Source organism: Fopius arisanus, unplaced genomic scaffold (genome assembly GCF_000806365.1).
Source record: "Fopius arisanus strain USDA-PBARC FA_bdor unplaced genomic scaffold, ASM80636v1 scaffold00008, whole genome shotgun sequence".
Taxonomy (NCBI): domain Eukaryota; kingdom Metazoa; phylum Arthropoda; class Insecta; order Hymenoptera; family Braconidae; genus Fopius; species Fopius arisanus.
This window is the reverse complement of record NW_011887747.1, coordinates 1,522,798-1,545,273: the sequence shown is the minus strand read 5'-3', so window position 1 is coordinate 1,545,273 and position 22,476 is coordinate 1,522,798. Positions and strand designations below refer to the sequence as shown.

The following is a 22,476-nucleotide window of genomic DNA, read 5'->3' as shown; positions in this document are numbered from 1 at the left end:
AAATCATCCCATGGTCTGGTTGATAACCGAATCTATACAACTTCTCTTCGCAAAAATGAAACGTAAATCAATTGCATATGCGGATTTCGGTAGAATCTCTTTCACTCATCAATTTTTCAATACGTATGCCTGTATAAGGCCAAAATTAGCCGGTTGTTTGCGAATCGTCTGACTCCACTTATACTCATTCATTAATTTTTTTATCAGATCTTCTTAAGGCTAACGTAAGAACGGTATCTTAATTACATAAATGGACGAATTATGTCTCCTAAGCAGATGGTCGTTATTTATGATGCCTATGATGCTGGTGGGAAAAGTAGGCAGATAAGGATATAACGAATTTTATATTCTCTATATTCTAGTTGAGCGGTTTTATCCACCATATTCGATGCGTGAATGTCAGTTGAACAGAGATGCAAGGAAATTTTGTAATGTGTCATCAATCGATCATAACACGAGTCGGTGTTAGTAATATGATTAAACGTGGAATTTCCTCTATCATAGTTTTTAAAAAACGACCTCTTAATGAGTGTCACTGCAGGTAGTCATTTTATATGACAACACTAATAGCCAATCGTTATAGTTCCTTTCAATTTACTATTGCGGATATCATTGAAATTTTTAATCCGAAAGAACTTGACATCGCGTGACATCTTTTATTCTCGAACCTGGCAAAATTTCGAAATCTGACATCGTTTTCCGGCTCTGTGGTAGAGCTGAAACCCATTCCCAAGGATTTTTATGGCGTGGCGATGAAATTTACATGATGACAATCCTAATGTGTACATATTTTATAAAACGAGGTATACAAGACGACCAGTTGATGATGAAAACGGAAGCATTGAGTCTTAACCTTTTTCCGCTTTTTTCACGGGGTTTATTTTTATTTCTAGAAGAATCAAAAGCTCTGACATATTTCCTCATTTTATTTTTGGATTTTATGAGCACAATGTATTACAATGTGTGTGTGTCTGCAGAGAAATCCAGGCGATATAGTTTGCCACGTGCTAATCGCCCACGCGTGGTCTATGCCAAGAGAGATTCCGATGGAAATCGAAACCTCCGTGGAAATAGATGTTTCACTCATTTTTGTGAATAATTAGTCATGTTTGCTGGGAAATTACTTTGTAGAAGTTAATAGTACTGCCCTAACCAATATCATTGTTTTGACTGTTGTCACGTTGAGTCATTGAAATCTATTTTCGGATGCTTGAATTTAACGGCTGTGAAAACTACAATTCAGTAGCGAAATGGCAATGACGGGTGATAAGTCGATAAATTGTTGATCTGTACTGGATAAAAAGTAACGAATTTTTTGTTACTAATTGCTATATTCAAATTGATTGCATGTCCATTTAAAGTCGATAGGTTTAAGACTGTTAATCGTTCACGTATAGCAACAAAAATGTAAATAGCGAGAGAGACAGGAAGATGAAAATGCGCGGGAATCTTTTCACTGATAGTTTATAGTACTATTAAACCTCTGCTTGTAAAAAAGTAGAGGTTCTATACATGCATACATACATATTATGGTCCTTGAATACGAAATATAGCGGTAGTACGTAAGCCAAGTGCTGGGATTTTCAAACGTATACTTGTTCAGTAAATTTTATAACTACGTACGTTGCTAGTTGATTCTTCATGCTTTCTATATTCATCGATTGATCTTGAGAAATATCAAAGTTTAACAAATTTTTTAGGAGTGCAAATGACTTTTCTCTCGCATCCATAAATCTGATAATGAAAAATCAACTCAGGTCTCCATGAATTGGATGGCATCACAATTCATCGCTCCAGCTAAAGTGGTTATCTTCAAATTAGTTGGAAGGAAAAGTTGTTTTTCAATATCAGTTTCCTAATGTTTATTGCCCGTATCAGATGCCATTTACCTTTCGATTGCATCATCTTCATTTCGTTGTCTATGACAAATATTCAATGAGATGGGGAATAGTGTAGTTGTCGTATCTTATCAATTAACAGAATACTGGCGTGAGACCTTCATTTTTCAAAATTATCAAATTTAATAAGACATAGTATATTACGCTCCAAGGGGATTAATTTTGTTTTTTTACGCGTTATGTAATCGAGCTGGAGGCGAAGTTTGTTATCATACGCGTGAAACACGAAATTTACGCCGGACTAGCGTACTTTATTTTATATTTCAGAGTGTAGGAACCGGCCATTTACAATCGGCAAATCACAGCACGCTAAAGTGTAAAATTAAATTGATATTGTCGTACATTGTAGAAAAAAACAGATTGGGTTTAACTCTCATCATTTGGCAGCCGTTTTGCGACTGTTTTTTCATATGTTAATAGTTCTCTTCTCTACCGATTTCATTGACCAGTAAATCGATTATTGTTTCGTAAAGGTAGCGGTCTTTATGATTTGATGGTTGTAATCGGTACTTGCTCCATTTATCGCATCACCTTGCGTTTCTCGATGAGAGCAATTTGATAAAATCTTCACTCAGGTTATTTAGTTTCCCATCATACTCGCAAAAAACAATTTCTCAAATTGACCATTGAACTCAACGACCTTTTCGAGGCTCGTGCATCTGCACCTGCGTCGGTAGAGAAAAGAAATCCGGCAATTTATAGCTAAAAAATTGAATAAAAATTTCCAAGAATTATAAAACCTATCATTCATCATGTAGCACAGCAAACTACAGTTGATCCGAGTGCTTGGATCCCCTTGGCGCTGAGCACATAGATTAGAAGCTGAAGAAAACGAACAATTGTCTGTAAAAAAATTGGTTGATTTCCGTAATTTGTACTGGATATTTCTGTGCATGTAAGAAATCTGACGATTGAAAATCCGAGAATTCACAAGATAGTGTGAGGAAAATTATTGAAGTTACCTGGATGTTTTGAAATGCACATAACGGAATCATGAATACTTATGTAGATATTTGCCAGAATGAATATGTGAAAAAATGATAATTATACATATTGTACGTCATATGGAAGATAATTGCAATATTCGGAGCACCCTAACAGCATAATAACAAGGAAAATTTTCGAAAAATGTAAAATTGTCTGAGGTATACGCGAGGTCCTGGCGTTGCCAGGTATGCACGAGCATTCAGGTTGTTACGGCTAATGAGAAAATGGGATAGAATGAAAGTGCAGCGTCTCGTGTGTATAATTCAAACATAAATAGGGGCCCCCAAGTACCGCGTCAACTTGTTTCAATGCAGATATCTAAACGTGATGATCGATAGATTATTCTCCGAGAAATTCTATAAATGAACGTATAGTGAATATCCTTGTAACCATTTTATCGAGTTACCTATGCACATCGGACTCTGGACGAATTCTTCTTCGGATACTAGTGTTGACGATTGATACAAGTACTTTTACTCCGTCGAGGATATGCATGCAGGTGGTTAAAGGTCAACTACTCAAATCATACTAAAGTTACATATATTAACTCGAGATGCAGCTTGACTATCAATTTAAAGGTTTTCAGCACGCTCAGCTGTCTGTTCACTGACTCAGGGGAAGTTATATGTCCTACAAGGTGAAGAGGAGTAATTCCACGCCATAATTATCACTCTCAATTTAAAAGTGTCATAATCCATCATTAATAATGGCTTTTCATCTTTATATTAGCAAATATAATTCAACCTTTTTTTCATACAATCGAGGAATCACCACTAATATTATATCAAGATTTGCACAATTACGCCGTTTAAAAATTAATTATTTCAATACTCAGAGTTATGGTAAAATATTTCCACCTGTGGTCAAGATTAAATTCCTTGTCCATTTTTTAATGACCTGATTAGTTCATCAGATTCTACCAGTGATATCACTTTGTATCTCCAACAGAGTCCGAAGAATCTCATAAAAATGTTAATCTGAGACTGTGTGAGTTGTTAAAAATGTGATCAGATCATTCCCACGTAACCGGTTTTTACCTCCAGGGTTCCCCCACTTTCGACAAACTTGTCTGCGGATAGTTCTCAATCTGAATATTCTTCCGTCAATGTCAATGTACATTGTAACAGGTTCAATTGATTTATGAGGCAATACATTGTTACTGCGGCATAACGTTTGATCTGTCTCTCTAATGTTTAGTGGTCAAAACTCTTGAGCCTAATAGCAGTTGAGGAAATAATAAGGAACGACCGGTTTTTTTTACGAGTTATAAAAGGGTGACGTCATCTATTGGGGTATGAGATACGTGCGCTACTTAGCATTTTAAAAATACCGAAGAGTGCAATGCAGATAGTGATGCCTATAAGAATAACCATGAACTTCCCTGAGTATAACAGAGTACCCTCTGGAGATGGTTTTTTTTATGGATTTTCGGTAATATTTTTCAAGTTGTCGCATCGGAATATATAGGAGCTAGAACTTCCGAAGTCAGTATTTTGTTGCTAAGCCTGTCATGCTTTGAGCAGATGAGGTTACCCTTTATGGTTCATAAAATGGCTGTCACGAAGAAGATGATATACTATTCAAATAACCCAGAATGTTAATTGAAATACTGAAATATATCCAATTGTGTGTTTTTAATGACTCATACCGAATCTTAATATGTAATATCTGTTAACAACCAGTGTGACAAAGCTGGATAGTTGACAAGTTAAAGAGAGGCTTCTTCTTATTGATGTAAAATCTGTGATACGTCCTATAAAATCGTATGGGTACATTTTGACTCAACACACTAAAGTGGTAATCTCATATATTTCTTCCGCCTCATTTTCATCGTTGATTGAGCGAGAGGGATGAGCTATTTTCAAAGTTGATTACAGTTAAGTTGCTTGGCTAACAGTTGCGAGTTGAAAAAGGATTGAGGAAAAAAGGTGAAGAGCAGCGAAGAAGCAAGCAAGGAGGGAGGATAGAAATTAAGAAGTGAAACTCTGAGTTGCGAAGAGCAACTGAACGAGCTAATTTACTTAGCACCGGTCTATAACACTCGAGGGTCTCATCTTGAGACTTCACTGAGAGAGAAACGAGGTAAAAGGTAATGCTTTGCCGCGTTTACTAATATCATTTGTCTGTGAATCCCTTCACCATTTTCGAGGAATCCGTCGAGAACCTTCTTTCATCGAAATTATCTTGTTTGAAATTTTTCAATCATTGTGTTGTTTCTCCTTTACTAACTTACGACTCCACGGGGACATGCTGGGCATGTATAATTGACAGGAAGTGGTAGGGTATCACATGCTGGATTTCGAAGCTTAAAAACCGTAATCCACCTGTAGCATCCTGATCTAGGTATTATCTAATTAATACATCTGTTGAATGTTGGAGGTGAAAAGAAAAATCGGTTCAACTGTTACAATCGATGGAGTTCATCTATTTTTTCCCCGTTTATTCTTCTATTCCTTCAGGTCTCTCGCAAGAGTCTCTCCAATATTTAATTTTTTTCTCAATTGACACATCTTTATTCAAATCTCACTAATGGGGCGTGGCCTATGGGCTTGTGTCTATTTAAGATCCTCCTTGCGAGATAGCGTGGCGAAACGTACTTCCGGCTCTTAGGGGAATTAGGGTTGTTTGCTAATATGCTCGTGGAATTTTCAAACGAATCATTAGGAATTATTTTGTATGCTATTCTGTAGTACATTCTCTTTTCGCTTTAGCAGCCTTAGGCACATGAAACGAGCCTTGTCGAATAAAAGTTTACCGTATTTTTGGCATTTTCTTTCCGGTGGACAAAATAATCTCTCGCTCGTTCGTTGTTTTTTCATTCGAAATAACAATGCTGAATGCTCTCTGCATTTAAACGTCCGGTTGTAAAGAATTTGTGTTAATCCACACAGCAGACTCTCGTAAGCTAAATACCTCTCGGATGGTTGGGATAATTCTAGCAAATATAATTCACTTTTTGCGTGCTTCGATACTTCCGCTCAATAGTATTACATATACTGTTACACTCGTCAGAATTATCTGAACCATCCGAGAGAAATTTAAAAGTATGAGTCTGTTGTGTGGATTAACACGAATTCTTTGCAGCCTATGGTGGCGGTGGCACCAGGGCAAGCAGTTTGGAACAAATTGTTGAGGATCGATGATGCTGTTGACCGCGTGACAAATGAAGTGAGACGAAGTGGAAGTCACTTGATCGTACCAGTGTTACCATGCAGTGACCAAGGTAAATCGATGAAGTGAAAAAAGAAGAAAAAATAAAGGGAAAAGGTGGGAAAGTATGGCAGGGAGATATCAAATTGTGGTGTGCGGTTTCCACCTTTGACAAACCCGTTCTCTTAAGTGATTTGCGAATTGGAGGATTGGTGGGAAAATTTGTAGAAAATAATGCTTTGATCTCATTTTTGGGTCTGCTTTAATTCTCCGAAAGCAATATTGAATATGCGTAAAAGCTCTCGTATCGACGATTTTTTAATAAATATCTTCGAATAAAAACCATAGAAGATCAATGAAGAAGTGATAGAAAATCTCTTCCGGTTATTTTAATGAAGGTTCACCTTCACCGATATTTTCGTGTAATATTCTCAACCATCAGAGGTTTCGAGGAGGGGCCGAAGACATGATTTGTAATTTATCTCCATGATTAATTTGCATAGTAAAATATGAAAAATTCAGAACTCTCCCGATCTCTAATTATACGGTTCATCGATCATGAGTGAAATAGTCACTGATTATTTCTCACTAATTTTCTCAACCTGACGATCCCAGCGGGACGTACACACTCATTGATTTCCCACGTCATCCGGTTGATCGGTGTGATAGCTGCTACTGATTTAGTTATTACGATTCCGTAATTAGGTGTTCCCAGTGACATTGTCAGAAAAACTTGATCGTTATCGACTGGAATTTTAACGCATTCTTTTGATCTTAGGTGTACCAAGGGTTGGACATCATTACGGCGAAAGTAACACAAGAGGAGAAGGCAATGGTACCACATCATATGCTCGATGTTGTTGATCCACTGGTCAACTACTGTGTCGTTGATTACAAGAAGAAAGCTCTGCCGATCGTATCCTTTTCACCGAAATTTCTTATATATCGGCACCATTTTACTCACCATTGATATTTACCTATTTCCCTCATTAATAAATCATTTCAAACTAGCTCTTACACGCGATCATTGAATAAAAGATAATGGAATTGGTCCAATTCATTAAATATATGGGAATGGGGCCTTAAAAATCATGGAATGTTTCGATCTCGTAAAAAATGAAACGAGTACCTGTTTGTACCACACCGCGCAACACAACAAAAAAACCAAAAAAAAAAAAATTGGAATCCATTTCAGGGGTTGAAAAAATCTCAGTGTTTATTCTGTCATTATCCCAAAACTGTTGATATTGCTTTGAGCGTCTTCCTCAATCGATTTAGATGAACGATTTAGTGTCGAGGCGGAAGATGCCAATCATCGTGGGAGGCACGAACTATTACATCGAGTCACTGCTGTGGCAGATTCTCGTTGAGGATCCAGAGGCGTCTGGGAATACGAGGAGACATGATGATGGGCATTTCGTCGATCGAAAGAAGAGGGAGTGTGAGAACGAGGCTGATGATCACAATAAGACTAAAATTATTTCTCAATCGTTTGAAGAACCACCGGATAAAGAGGAATGCGCGAACAATACATACACATGCCACAAAAAAATGAAGTTCGATGATCCAATTGAAACGAATGAGGCATTGCATAGGCGACTGTCCCAAATCGATCCGGAAATGGCACGTCGACTGCATCCAAACAACAGACGGAAAGTTATCAGGTGAGTATCATAATCCGCCTACATTTCATCCAACAATACAGTGTCAAGTTTATGGAGTCCTAAACCGAAAAATTCATTTATCACCGTAAGATTTATCGACGTGCATTCTTGAGAAAAATCCAGGTGCAGCTTGTAAATGTCAGCCTACTCCTTGAAATTTCGAGAATGCCCCTTTAAGCCCTTGTCGTCTTTCTATTGTCCAACATTTAGGCCAACTTTTGTCAGTATATTATTCTGTCTCCGATAGCGAGGAAACATCGAGGATGTAGTTTGAACTCTTAATGCTCAGTATATCACAATCACCACTCAAGCTATATTGACATTGATAGAACATGAATGGCTGAATTCACTTCCCATTCACTGCGTAATATTGAATATTCCCGGTAGCAATTACTGGATATATCCCACGCGGCTTTACCTATTTACAAATCTCCACATAACTAAGATTAATTCGGCGTAATGAGGATAGAAACTACAGGGCCCGAGGAGAGACACTTGTTTGAGAATAGACCGGATGTCAGACCTTGATATAGATGAACTCGGTTTGCCCATTGTTCTTATATTTGAATAATTTATTAATTATTCGATGTGATTCTGATTGATTATCAAACAATCCGATATATATTCCATGGATTTCGACATGAGTTAGTAACCGATGCTAATTATATGCGGCAAAGACTGCTTAGTGGTATTTTGCCCCGATTTGTGATGTTTCGGTAGAAATTTCAATGAGTGATGAATATATAGTGCGTTCAGTTGATAGTAATTACCTTTTTTTTTTTTTTCGTAACATCTATTCTCCTCGCTTTACTAATATTCAGTTGTGATTTTATCTTCCCCTCATAAATTAGGAGAAAAAACAAGACGGCAGCAACTGATGGTAAAAAATTATTACCTTGTATCCAAATTTATGGCGACGAATTAAGGGAACTTCTTCTCACAGCTCAACTTTTTCCAACTCACTCTGTAGGCTTTCTTAATGTGCATGCAAATATAACTCGTTTTTCACGCCAAGTGCCCTTTTTGGAGCACATACATAACCCAAGAGTGCACGCGATTTTATTAGGCACGAGCCCAGCCTTGCATCATTATACACTTCAATTATCAAGTGGCTTCTATTTTTTACACAGATCTTGTCAACTCGCGAAACGTTGAGGGATCATCAGGTGCTATTGAAGTAATCTTGAGTGCTGAATTTATTAGTTTTTTTTTATTTGAAATTATTTACCTTTGAGATTTCCTCTCTAGAGCATTTCCTCTTTTATTTGGCGTCCCAATGAATGATTAGTACTCGCTAGGGCTTATAACACTTTATTCATTATCCTGACAGGTGTGTTTGTATCTCTGGGCTTTGCAATCCCTACACGACGGACATGCGCCTGTACGTCTGCATTCACGATAATTATTGTCATTAGTTGCAATGGATTATCGCAGTGACTCGTTCCTCTCTACCCCCACGGTTATATTTCAAGGAGCAATAAGTTTCGTCGTTGGGTTTTACTGCTGTCATAAAGCCGCTTGAATAAAACAGGTGACTGTCGCGATTCGTGATGTGTGGCAATAAAGATTAAGGTGCCATTTGTGTGGTAAAGAGAGGCATAGGAACTCGAGGATGGGGACTTGCGTGCACTTACATCCTCCATAAAAGCTCATCTAATTGACTGTTCATTCGAAAAATACACCGAGTATCGTGTTCATTTTAGAGAACCACCAGGTGTTATCAATTTTTCCCCACTTCATTTTTCTCTCTCAACACCTTGAGCTTTGATACAATTTTCGATACCCCAACCTTGGAATGTAAATCGGTATACGTAAGAGGCCTCGGCTTCAAAGCATACGTGGCGTGATCACGAATTTCAATTGCCTCATTAAAATTTCTGGTTTACTCAGCTCTACAAACTTCTTACAGTATCTATCCAACTTTTGCAAATCAATTTAAATGTAAAGCGAAATATCTGCTTGATTATTTTATTGATGATATAAAGGAGTTTGAAGATCGAATCGCCGATAAATTTGTCGATACATTCACAGGGGATAAAATAACTTGATACAAGTTGTGCCGGCTCCATTCAAGTTTCGGTGGGCTTTTAGAATTTCGAGTTTTTCTTTCACCGATTGCTTGTCTATTCTCTGCTTTCTTCAAATATTATTGCAGGCTCATTCAGGCAAAATCCACAGTTTATTGGTGAATTTTTATTTTGAATAAGAGAGCCACGAAGAGGGAGGTCAATTAGGCCACCCCGTGGTGACTTCAGCGCTTTGACAATTACTTGGGACGATTTGGGTCTACCCAGGCAGAAGGCCAGCTGGTCGACCAAAAATCAACTTTTCACTCATTTTCGCAATTTTCCTATTTCTACCTGACTAATGTCCATAACAACGAACTCCCGCCGATTTCTTTACTAAGTGTACACCCGGTAAAAGGACGGTTCAATTTTTCATCGACTCGTGCCAGGTGCTAATTCCACGCTACTCAATATTTAAAAAAGACAAATAAGAGAGGCTGGATGCCGGAGGCCACATCAGAAATCTTCGTAAAAGTAGAACGATGATTAATACCTGAACTAAAACGGAAATTTCTCTCAAATTCTGCACAGGTAACGGAGAACCCCCATGAAGACACTCGAATTAATCAATCCATTGGCAACTGTTCGAATGGTATTTTTCAGTTTCCAATTAAGCTCGTTTCTTCCAATATCATCCGTTGTAGTGATAAGATGACAATCTCGTCTGAATTTGAAGTTAAGATCGATTTTTGCGCGGATGAAAGGGTTCCCCCACAATTTCTTAACAGACATTTTTCAAAAATTTTGTATTTTTATATTTCAGACCATTCTACATCGTTTCCAAGCAAAATTAATTTTTTTTGGCCAGTATTGGACAATTACAATGTTTCCATTCGGAAGCAACAAAAAAAGAGAATGCCCCTGAATTGAATTTATGTGTAATTAATCCAACGCGCATGAAAGCTTCTTAATGGTCTCATATGACTTTATATGAACATACGAGATTTCCCCGATATACAACTGATTCATGCACTCTCTTGATCATGTCTTATACCTCTTGAACTGCATAAAATCCTTGCAGATGCGCACCGTTCCGTATCCTCGATTTCCATGCAGGTGTTAGTCGATCCTGCTGGGTCATTTCCTTTGACCTTCGCGTGCAAGTTTGTGGTGGCTCTTCATACACACTGTTCTATACCCTGTCTCTCTCTTCCTCCACTTCATTCCTTTCATATCCCCGTATCACAGTGGCTTTTATCATGATGCATGTTCAACACATCCCGTAGGTGTACATTTTCAAAGCGAAGAAGGTCACGGTGAAAATTAGCTCGGACTTTTCGAATCCCGCTCAATTTTAACGCCTATACAAAATCTCGTGCTTTCATCTCGTTTCGCTTCATTCAACGCTAGGAATCAGGAACAGGGCGCCGAGTCATCATGAGACAGGATCAACCGCTTCCTTTTTCTACACTTTTCTGTCTCTCTCCTCTTCTCTGGTCGTTCGTTCAGCCAAGTCAGAAGGTTTCTTTAGCTTTTGGCACATAAACTTATCCACGTCTCGTGTAAATTAAAGGCTTGTTTCTTTGATGCAGTGGTTGAATCCCATCTCTCTTGCTGCCCCTCAAACGGATGGCTTTATTTTGGAAGATTGAGTTTTAGGGTTTCAGAATGAGAGAAAGATTGCCAACCAACAGGATTTTTGAGGTAATAGCGAATATGGCGCGCTCCACGCGCCTCGGCTCACACGTATTTGGTGTTATCATTTGACATCATTATTTGATATCATTATTTTATTAAAATTGTATACGTAGTATGATATGCATAGCTTAGCTATACGCCGAAAAGAAGCTGACAAAGAACGTTACATGCCTTTTTTCAAAAGGGATCCTTGAGAATTTAAGAACCAAGGAAGGATGAGGAGCCGACACTAATGCAAGAGGATGCACTTGTCTGCATTGGATGAGTGCATCTGTATATGACATGGAATTCTCCTTCACATAGTATCTCCTGAAAGGCATCTCAATACTATGCATATCACTCATCGTGATAAATTATTCCATCGAGTTATTGACAAAGTAAATTTACGATTTATTCTCAATTCGCTGATAATCTTTATCTCAATTTTTCACTTGTAAGCGCACTTGTGGATCCACAAGTGTGTTTTAATCAATCCGTGAGTTTTCGAACGGTTAGTTCCTACATTGGGACACACCCAGCGATATCCTTTCACGCTCCTTTCCCCAAGCCTTAATCGGCTTCGTCCTCCTTAGAGTATTGCCATCACACTTCGCAACACCTTCGAAAAATTCTTGATCATTTTGCAGTGAATAATGCTGGGGAGTTTTTCGATTACGAATCCCGTGAGAACATCACTTACTTGCAGGAATTGTAGGACAGTAGCTAAATTTTTCGGATCCCTTCTGCTGCCAGCCCTATGAAGCGAAGGATTTGCCCTTGTCTCTTGGGAAGTTCCTGAGGGTAGATGCACGAGAGCATTTTGAAATGTGAAGGAGGAGCGAGGAAAGTCTGCAACTCGTAGTGAAGTCATTTTCTGTCCTCCATTGCCGGCTGCTCGGCACTTTTTTCTTCGTAACCCTCCCAACTCCTCTCAGCCCTTAAATTTCGCCTCACCGAGGGCTCGAGACGCGCGTCAATGACCCCAAGCCCCGTAACAATCGATTCTGGCAGGGTGTGTTGGTATGTATCGACATTTTAAAGTAATAAAAACAAAGCCTAAGAAAAAGAGGAAAGAGCTTAGAGATTGAGACGGAGAGGAGCCGAATAGGGAAGGAATGAAAAAGGAAAAGAAAGGTGGCTTGGGGAGGAGAGGAGAAAAAGGTAAGGAAGAACTAAAATGAAAGTCGCGTCGAGATGCTGGTAGAGGGGAGAGGGGTAGAGGAGAGGAATGACCTCAATCGCAACAGTGGAATCGGGCAAGAGGGAAAAGACGCCGGACACTTGGTCGAGTAGCTGCTCCAACGATGGAAGAAAATATTCTCGATGCGCCTCGCTGAGACAGGGCCTTGCAATCACCGTTTGAATGTCTGCCAACAACCGTTTCTGTTCTCTTCTCCTTCTTTCTTCCTGGGCTTTTGAGAGTCTCGTGTGTGCGCGGAACAAGATACCAGTGCGACTCCTTCATATCTTTGGCTCGATCCATAGCCACAGCCCTTCCTACTATACGTACCATCCAATTTTTCCTAGTATTTCCAAATACACGCCGATTCGACGAAACGTATCCTCCTCGTAATCACCAAATCGCTGTGACAGATGCACTCGACTATCCGGTCTAGACAGTATGTAATGAAAACTAAAGAGTGACATACACTGCCCTTCCAGTACATCAGAGTGTGTACACTATTTCGGTTTTGACAAAATCCGCCAGTCGTATTTATTTTCGATGATGTTTTCATCCATCGAAATTCAATAATCATCTTCTCCCTCTCTTTATGCAATGGATTAATTATTTTCAAGACGGTGGTCTTTCTTACCATTTGAACATTTATATTTTTATTAGTAGTGTCTTGAATTTTATGAAATAGCGTAACTTCCTTACTTTATCTTCTTAGTTAGTCATTGTCATTGTTTCGAGTCTTGTTACGAATGTAGAAGTACAGAATTTAGTTAAAGTTATCACTTCCTGCTTGAAATAAAAGAAAAGAAGAAAATATTGGAGGAAAGATAATTTTGTTCATAGTCTCTGCATAATTTTTCTTTTTAAAAAGAGTTTTTTTTGCCTCTCGACTCGGTACCTGCCGAGCTTAACATCAAGTGTGATTTTACATTACTAATTTCTAAAGTATATAACGAATATTTTTTATAACAATTTCTTCCCCTGCGAATAAAACTCAATATTAACATTCAAAAAACTATTCTTTAATTAGATATTAGCCGTATTGACAATTGTGTGACAGTCAAAGACTTCCTTACAAAGAAAAAAAAATCTTTCAAAATCGTTATAAATTCTCACGGAAAAAATATTAAAGGGGAGGCTCGAAAATTGAATAAAAAACATACGAAAAAATATATAACTTAAAACGAAGTTTGAAATCCATCTAAAATGTTTCTCCGAATGTAGAATGACTTAGTCATGTTTTAGAATCTGAAATCTTTGCGAATTTGGACACCAAAAAAATGTTTCTTCATCTATAGAATAGAATTTTGATACACGCGATTTATTTGCCCAAGATCATTCACCTGCTTCGAAATTCTGTGATGTTCTGCCAAGAAATTTCTACCACGAGGTGCTTCACGCGCCAGTTTTGTTATCTCTCTTTTGCCAGTTGGCTTTTTTTTTATGGCATCGTAAGGATACCTCATGAGGTCAGACGACTTGTTCCCACTTGTTCCAACTGGAGCTTGTGTGAAATTTATCCCCCCTTACATCACAGATCTGCATTATGTCGCTTTTTTAAATTTTCTTTTTCTTATTTCATTAACTCCACCCAGGAAGTAGTACATGTCCCTGCCAAGTCCGACCCTTCCTCGGGATATCATTCACTGACAGTATTCCATACTCTTTTCTCACACCTTTCATTCTTGGTCTCCTTCCTGCCCTTCGACCATTGTTTCGTGATTCTCGGCTATCACTTATCTTATAATACTCAACAGCAAAATTTCAGATACCCCCGTTGACCTAAATAATACTCTGCGTAAGATAATACGAAAACTATTTGTTTCTCATTCACATAAAATACTTGAGTGGAGTCGAGTGAAAATGAAAGGCGATTCGAATTACCTTTGATTCGAGTGTATTTCGATATGCTGATAAGCCTCGACAATTGACCAAAGAATTTCCAAATTAAAAAAATATGTTAATGCATACATTCGGACTGCCATGTTCATTTTATTCGCGCCTTTCGAATTCGCTTCATAGCATGAATTAAAATACATACACAAAAGGATGAATTGCGCAAACGCATTGGTTGGGGCGTGGAGTTAGGGCGTGTGCGGATAAATTCCATAACGATCTTAACTATGCGATAATTGCATTTTCATAATTCTCATTTTGGAATTCGTTGGGGTGACATGGACGGGCGCTGTCATTATGTAAATTGTACATAGGTCCTGCCATTTTTGTTATAATTGACGAATTTTTGGATCATCATGTGATATTTAAATGATCTTGAATACGTACACACTTAAAATGCACAGATAAGTATTCAAAAATAATTTAAAATATCACCATCGTTTTTTTTCAAAAGTTTGAGTTTTTAATACAGATGTATAGACAGATGGGTTATAATGGATAGAACGGTTGAAATTTTTTTAACGTATTTTATTAACGTATAGCTCAGATCTAGGAAAAAATCGAAATAACGCAGAGTGGTAAGGTTTTGGGTGAAAATCCTGAAGATAAAAGGTGAATCAAGCCATTGTCAATCCATTGTTATGAGGCACGTGCCAAGGTGGCTGAAGTCCAATGAAATTCGCTGCCAATACAATATCCCACTGAATTCCAACAACGCATTATCCAATTTTTCGTAAAACTTATCGCTCATGAAATCATTGAAAATATTTAATGATTATGAGCAAAAAGTAAGGAAAAAAAGTATGAGAGCGAGAGAGAGAGATATAAATTTGAATAAATTAGTTTAGCATCTTGAAAAACCGGTCTTTACGTTAGATAATTGTAGTCCATTCAGAAATAACAGAGTGCAACCGATCGTCCAGTTCATTAGGCATTTTATACATCACATGTTTCAGCTCCTTAACCGGTGCTTTCCCACATGCAAAATTATCTGTCTCATTGATTTTGTGCTTTCTCTCCCTGTTTTCCCCCCATGTCTCCATTTTTTGTCGGCATTAGACAACACGTTTTAAAATCCTAAAAGTCAATGGGCAATATAATGTCTGAGATCCACATGATTTTTCCTACGTATATTCATTGAGAAGAGGAAATCGACGACGGAAGACAATCTCTATTTTCGATGGGCCTATTCTCACCTCCAGTTGATAGAAAACGTATTTTGTATGTCATGTTTTGGACAGTGACAATAGCTACACTTACAGCGACACTTTTGGACTAATATCCGTGGACACTATGAGTCGAGTCATAAAATGCAATATCGTTATCGTCGAACTATGTTCTTTCCGGACGTTTTCCCCAAGTCATTAATCCAGAGCCAGGCTACAATGAAAAAAGTTTTTTATGACCTCCCCTAAACCTGAATACAAACCGATAGTAGATCCTGCAACCCATAAAATCCAAAGACGAGCGTGCAGCCATATCATTGTGGATAACAAAGTCCGCGAACTGCATGCAGTCATTTTTTTTTCTTTTAGTCAAGTGATAGTTGAGACTATGGTTTGTAGAAATTCAAGCGAAGTTTTGATTGAAAATCAATTCGAGGTTGCTGAGTTTCAGGAGCAGTTGCTAACTTGTCCATCAGATTCCAACTAACCAACACTATCCTAAGCTAAAAATTAAACTTGATCGGCCAGTTGAAGTATGCGCAAATAAATATAAATTACACGCCATCAATAACCGGGTAATTTAAATGATAAATATTTAATGAAGTAAACTGCGGGCTTTAATCAAATAATCAAGACAGTGAAAAAAGTTATCTTTTTTCAAGAGGAAGCTGTGCATTTCCAGCTGGAATACCAACGATTTTCGTACGTTGAAATATCATTTGACCCAGATTGTCTTATCCGTGTTACGATTAAAGACCATACTATCCCAATGTACCAGATAGACATTGATCCACGATGATGTTTGATAATTGGAATCATGTGTCGCTAATGAGAACTTTTTATGTGTTATCGTGGAATAAAATTAGTGGAACACTGATAAAGAACGGTATTAAAGGCTAGATGCTTATTGATATTTCATAAATAATGAAAAATCCTTTATCATTATCAGGTTATAGAAATGAAATGAGTAACCAATGCACGTCTTGGGGGAAAAGCCCTTCGTAAAATTGTAGAAGAGGCAGAATTTTACAACGAACGAATTTAGAGAAAGGGTCGGTTGGGGGCAGGGTCAGGTTCTGACTAAGTTGTTGGCTGTGTTCCAGTGGAACCAGAGGAAGCAGACGTTAGTTATCCACTTGTACCTTGTACCTCGCCAGATAGTACGGTGGACGCGCCTCAGGATGAAAAGAATTAAAAAGACTCATTAGTTGAAAAATTACTGAATATTATATTTCCCACTTATTCTTTCCTCTAAATTGGAGTTTCATTACGAAGGATCAAGTGGCTTTGCGGTCAATAATTTTGAATGGAATTACAACAAATTCACTCCCATTATCTGTGTAATCAACCGATTTCATCTAAGACTCAATCCTCCCAGCTCTATTTCTACTCGCTGTAGCACTTCATTCAAGGACACAGAATATGCTTTGAATGAGTATTTTTAAAGCTTTTGAAAATTTAACTTCTCCCAAGAATCAAATAGTACTTATAATGTTTTCTTTTTTGAACATGAATATCGCGGAAAAAGATTGTCTGCGGCTGGAACGGCAGATACGTTGCGGGGGATTAATTTTCAGGGTGAATACGATGACTCGACATTGATCGAATAGCATGAAGATAGCGAATCCTGGAATCGCCAATGTCGAATGCGAACCGTGAGTCTCGGCTGAGTAAAGAAAGAGATATGTTGAAAAGGAAATAAATAGAAAAGAAAAATGAGTAATTGTGCGTTTGAGATGGATTGAGTAGATAGGCTGGTGGGCCGAGTGAAAGTGGCTTTTCCAATCGCCCAAGGTATACACCGAGTATATCTTTAGTTCAACCTGGCACCGGTGGTATTCAAGCTTCCGCTGCTCTCGATTTCGATTCCCGTGCGCCTCGTACATTGTTGCGTAAGGGAAATCACTACTGGAGCGTGGAAAAATCATCGTCGGGGCTGATTTATCGATATGGGTCAAGAAATACGTGGATAACATTACCGGCTAAAAGATGACCCCTCACTCAATCCGAGCAAATATCACAACTTTGGCCATTTCGTAATACTTTGTATCATCTCCACTAATTCGCAAATCCAACCTCTGATTTTTTTTTAATTCTCAACCAAATTTATGGTGACATAACCAGTGCTCTGTAGTAAACTCTATGTATATATATAAATATACATTGAACTCAGATAAACCTTCTTCATCCACTTTTGACATAACGTATTACAATACTTAACTATCTCAATATCTGTGATTGCCCATGTTGGCGCCGACAATTTAACACAGTCATTCACATTTTCGCATCAATCAAACATTTTTACCGATTATCTTGCTGATAAATTGAGTTTGAATGAAACAAAAAAGAAATGAGAAACACTAAACTCAAGGATGAAATTTATCTCGTGTGAATGGCGTCAGAATAGCTAATCTGCGGATAAAGTAGAAACGAAAGTCTCGAACTTTGACCTGCCCTTGTCATTTTATATTCAGTCTCCAGTGGAGTTCTAATTCCCTGAACAATAGCGGATGTACGACTTTATTAATTTCATTACCACATATTACCATTTTTTCGTAACTTCTCTTTCCCTCTCTCCTGCACAGCGATACAGTGATTTGTACTGTGAATTTCAAATTTTCCGTATTCCGAATATATCTGTAGATGAAAAAATATGGGAGTTTATAATGTAGTTAGAAGCTGCAGTGGTTGAGTTGGGTGAGGGAAATGGAGGGTCTTGAATGAGAGAATTATGCTCGTAGTTGAATTGAAATGGGACTAGGGTGGTCGGTGAATTGAGACGACGAGACTCCATGCACTGCATAAAGATAGAGAATGACCACGATACGCTCATTTACATTTGAAGTTTTGCACGTGCATCATATCAACTAATCTCACATGACGGTGAGAGATTAGAGTGCATGCTTTTATTTTTGCAACGTTTCACCGGTATACGAGAGATTGGGTGATATTGAAGTGAAAATTCAAGTTATCGGTGCTTTGAGCCTGACGGAAATATCAGAAAACACCAACCGAGGTCGATAGGCTAATAAGGACTTTGAGTGCAATTAGCGGTAGTGCTAACGTGCTGCCTCGATTTCACACACTCGTGCTCATCGGAAAGCCCTCACCGCGCTCTTTCTGAGGAATATGGTCAAGTCTTTATAATATACCATTTTTTTTTACCGTGTTGGAGATGTGCGATAATTTTTCATAACAGGAATTCCTGTGGTCACTAAATTCGTTGGAAAAGATGATTCTGTATTGCTAAGTTCGTATCGAATTTATAATATTCGATGTTATTCAACTTTTTCCCAATTATTTTTTACAAATCAACATTGAACAGATTAAAAGATTAACAAAAATATGCATAACAATAAACATTCATAAAAATGCAATTCTTTCTCTCGTCATTTTCTTCAATTTTTCCATGTCAATATTTATGAATTGTTTATTTTTCAAAGAGAGCAAGAGGTCTCATTCCTCCCGGATATCCCGTCTTCGGTAGGATTTCCCGCGTTCATGTTGTTTTCTGCGACGGATTATTTACTATAAAAAAACAATTTATTCTTTCCATCCATTCTTCTCCAATTTCTTATTTCCAATATTGAATCATTCGTTATATATTAAAGTCAGATACGAGTGCAAATTCGTAAATTCGTTGCAAATTTTTTTCTTCTGGAACGTTCATCGAGAATTGATCTTTGAGATTATTTCTGAGCTGTTAATGATATTCGATGAGTGAAAGGAAATTATATTGCGATTACACAGGAAATCGTATTCGTATAGAGTTGGAATTTTTTGAAATTTATTCTGACATCAATCAACAGGATTTCCTGTTATGATTAGATTCGTCTGAATGAGAGGCATATTGTCAATTTTATTGAAACGTCTCTCCTGTGGTTTAGGAATTTTCTTGTTCTTTGAGCAGCAGTATCATCATTAATTGCTTCCCGGGCACGCGCGGCTAGAATCACGCACCGGATGTTCATATCGCGATTATCAATCTATATTTACCTATTTCCCTTTTTCTTCTTAATTTTACTGAGTGGAATTCCGTTAAATTACCCCCGTAATTGGTATATATTCATATGTGAAATAGCACACACATCGTGGTGTATCGACAGTAGGAACTCAGTAGAGACCAATTGAACATTAAAAGGCTTGACCTAATGATGAAATAATTATGAAGTAATAATAAGTTGGATATTTGCGGGAAATGTGCAATTGTCCATTGCATTTCGCCATGGATGTAATAATCTATTTATTATTATTCATCTACAAAGAAAAATAGAATTGCAATTGCGTGAAGATTTTTTATTTCCGAATATGGATGAAATAGCAATTTTTTTAAGCGACACAGAGATTACTATTTACAGAAATATTTTGGAAAACTGTCTGTCGAATTTAACTGAGAAAAAATGGGTATGATGATCTCGTTGGGTTTGAAATTATTTGTCAAGTCTAGTCTAGTAAAAACGTGTAACATATGAGGGTGATAAAAATGTCTCACCTCCAAACGTTTTCACGGGCAATCAGTCACACTGGTGGCCTCGACTAGACTCTAACCTATGCCAATAAATATCACTGGCTATTTTGTCTTGACATCCACGTTTCAAGTCATTTCCTCGTAGTCTGGTGTGGTTGAAAATTCTTTAAAATAACTCTTGTCACTTTCAACCGAGCACAGGAAAGAACTAGAAAAGCTCTCATTTTATTTCCTATCCATACTCTTTTCGGATGATTGAGATGAGACCTTGGCTGGTGTGGGGTATTTGAAAATAGAAAAAACTCAGTCGATGACTTCCGTTCGATGTGAACGAACCCTATACCCATTTAAAATCACATCTCACCCACTGTTTCAACTCCCACGCGTATCTTTCTCATCAACTTAATTTATTTGAATGTTCAATTTGTGTCTGAACTTATTTCGAGTCCCGATGGAGTATCAACACAAGGAAGCAGCTCCATACTAGTAAAGATACTCGACCCAAACGAAATTCAATTTCCTGGACAATCTATTTTTCATTGCAACGTAATTTATGTCTATGTGATATTTTTTTCATCCAATTTGCGTCTACAATTTGCAATATATTCCAGGAAAAATGTCAAGTGTCGTAAACTGATCCTCGCATTTCTTATAGAAAAGGAGGGGAGTTTCTTTTTATATTTTACCGTACAGTGAAGTGGTCTTAATATTTCAGATCTCTGGAAGTTTTCGAGAATCATGGGACGACATTATCGGATATTCTGAAGGCCCAACGGAGTGCCGGTGGTTCGGGTCTCGGTGGTCCTCTACGATTTCCAAATTCCCTCATTCTGTGGCTGCGATGTGATCAGGTAAATATCCAATATAACCTAGAATCCGTCCATCTCCAAGGACAGAAGAATTCCAACAACTTATACTTTCCGTATTCACTGTAAGGTCGAGTATTAAATTAGCCTTTATGGTTATTTTTTCATAATAATTCATGAGCATTCACCCGGCGATCACATACCTCAATGAGATTTACATGCATTTCACTTCCTCATCTATCAACCGCACCAATGTATAGACAGATATAAGTCGATATACCTATATAACAATGTGCACGTTATATTTACTAGGCTGTTGTCCTTGAGAGTTAACAAGGCTCGGGAAATATAATGAAGGCATGAATTTCCGTAGCCATGGAATTATTCAAACCGATCCATATAAATATAAACTTTCCCTGAAACATTAAGTAACTCTGCTCTCGTTCCTCTTTTCCCACTAATCTTTATTCCACCTATAGTAAAATGCAGTAGGATTTTACTGTTCAAACATGCAGAAGCAGAGGTGGTCACTGAAATACTGAGCGACTATTAAAATTCTATGTCACCTAGCTTCCTCCATTTCACGCCTCCACCACTGAACGTTTTAATTAATTCAACATTCTTCGTCCATCTCCACTTTCCACTCTCAAATGCCATTAAAAACTCTTTTAACTCCTCTCAAATGAAAAATTGCATTATATTTGCGTGTGATGATCTCTATTTTCATATAAACGATTATCTTTTTTCGTGTCTGAAGAGGGATACGTTTATAGTTTAGCAAACTCAATCGACACGCGTGACTCACGTGTCTTAAGGTCGCACAGCCGCTTGTGTGTCCGGAGAACGTGCTGTTGTATATATTTTACTGCCAATTTTTAAATAGTCCAACCGTAAATTTATAATGATAGGAAGGGGGAAGAATCATGCCACTAGACAACTGTCACCCAACCGCAAATGTTTCTTCAGCTCGTAACACGAGTCATCAAGCACCAATGTGGTTATCAACCCTTTTACAGACAGCTGTCTATATTTCCTGGTGATACATTGATTGTGTTGAGAGTATAGAGATGACCATAAATACGAGGGATTGCGGAAGAGATGGTGCAAGTGGGTGCTGGGGAAGGATCGTGAGAGTGATGTCTCGACTGGATATGACGGAATCATCTGACGGCACGTGCTGTTCTCCTGGGCTCGACGGACCGGAGAGAAATGGCTCGAGTTTTAAAATAAAAGTACTACAGTAATTCCGCCCACACCCATACAAAGCACCTACGAGATACGTCTGCTTCTTTCTTCCGATTCCCTTCTCCCCAACCGGTGTTAGTCTTTGCGGTACGGGAAGAACCTTGTAAATATAAAGAGAACGGCAATCGACGGCTTGAGCCTTTGGCACGGCTTCGATGCCTCTTAAGCTGTCAAATATATAATTGCGACGGGTTTGCGCAGCCTGTCGCAATTATATATTATATAGAGCAGAGCAAGTGCTGAGAGCACTCTGGAAACTAAAAATTCTCCACTTGAAAAAATGTGATTTTAATATTAAGGCATCGCAGGGAACGGCATACCTGAAAATTCCGTTAA

At 38.0% G+C, this 22,476-nt stretch overlaps 1 protein-coding gene and 1 long non-coding RNA gene across 2 annotated transcripts in view; one reads left to right on the top strand and one right to left on the bottom strand.

The window, feature by feature from the left end:
• The window catches only part of LOC105273971 (uncharacterized), an 89,493-nt gene that overhangs the window by 48,116 nt on the left and 18,901 nt on the right, over nt 1-22,476 (bottom strand). The window lies entirely within an intron of this gene.
• Nucleotides 1-22,476, top strand: part of LOC105273970 (tRNA dimethylallyltransferase, mitochondrial) — a 41,040-nt gene that overhangs the window by 1,186 nt on the left and 17,378 nt on the right. Inside the window, exons 2-4 of the mRNA XM_011316735.1 lie at nt 6,814-6,951; nt 7,314-7,699; nt 20,805-20,940. Coding sequence (XP_011315037.1) covers nt 6,814-6,951; nt 7,314-7,699; nt 20,805-20,940 — 660 coding nt within the window. The remainder of the gene's footprint in view (nt 1-6,813; nt 6,952-7,313; nt 7,700-20,804; nt 20,941-22,476) is intronic.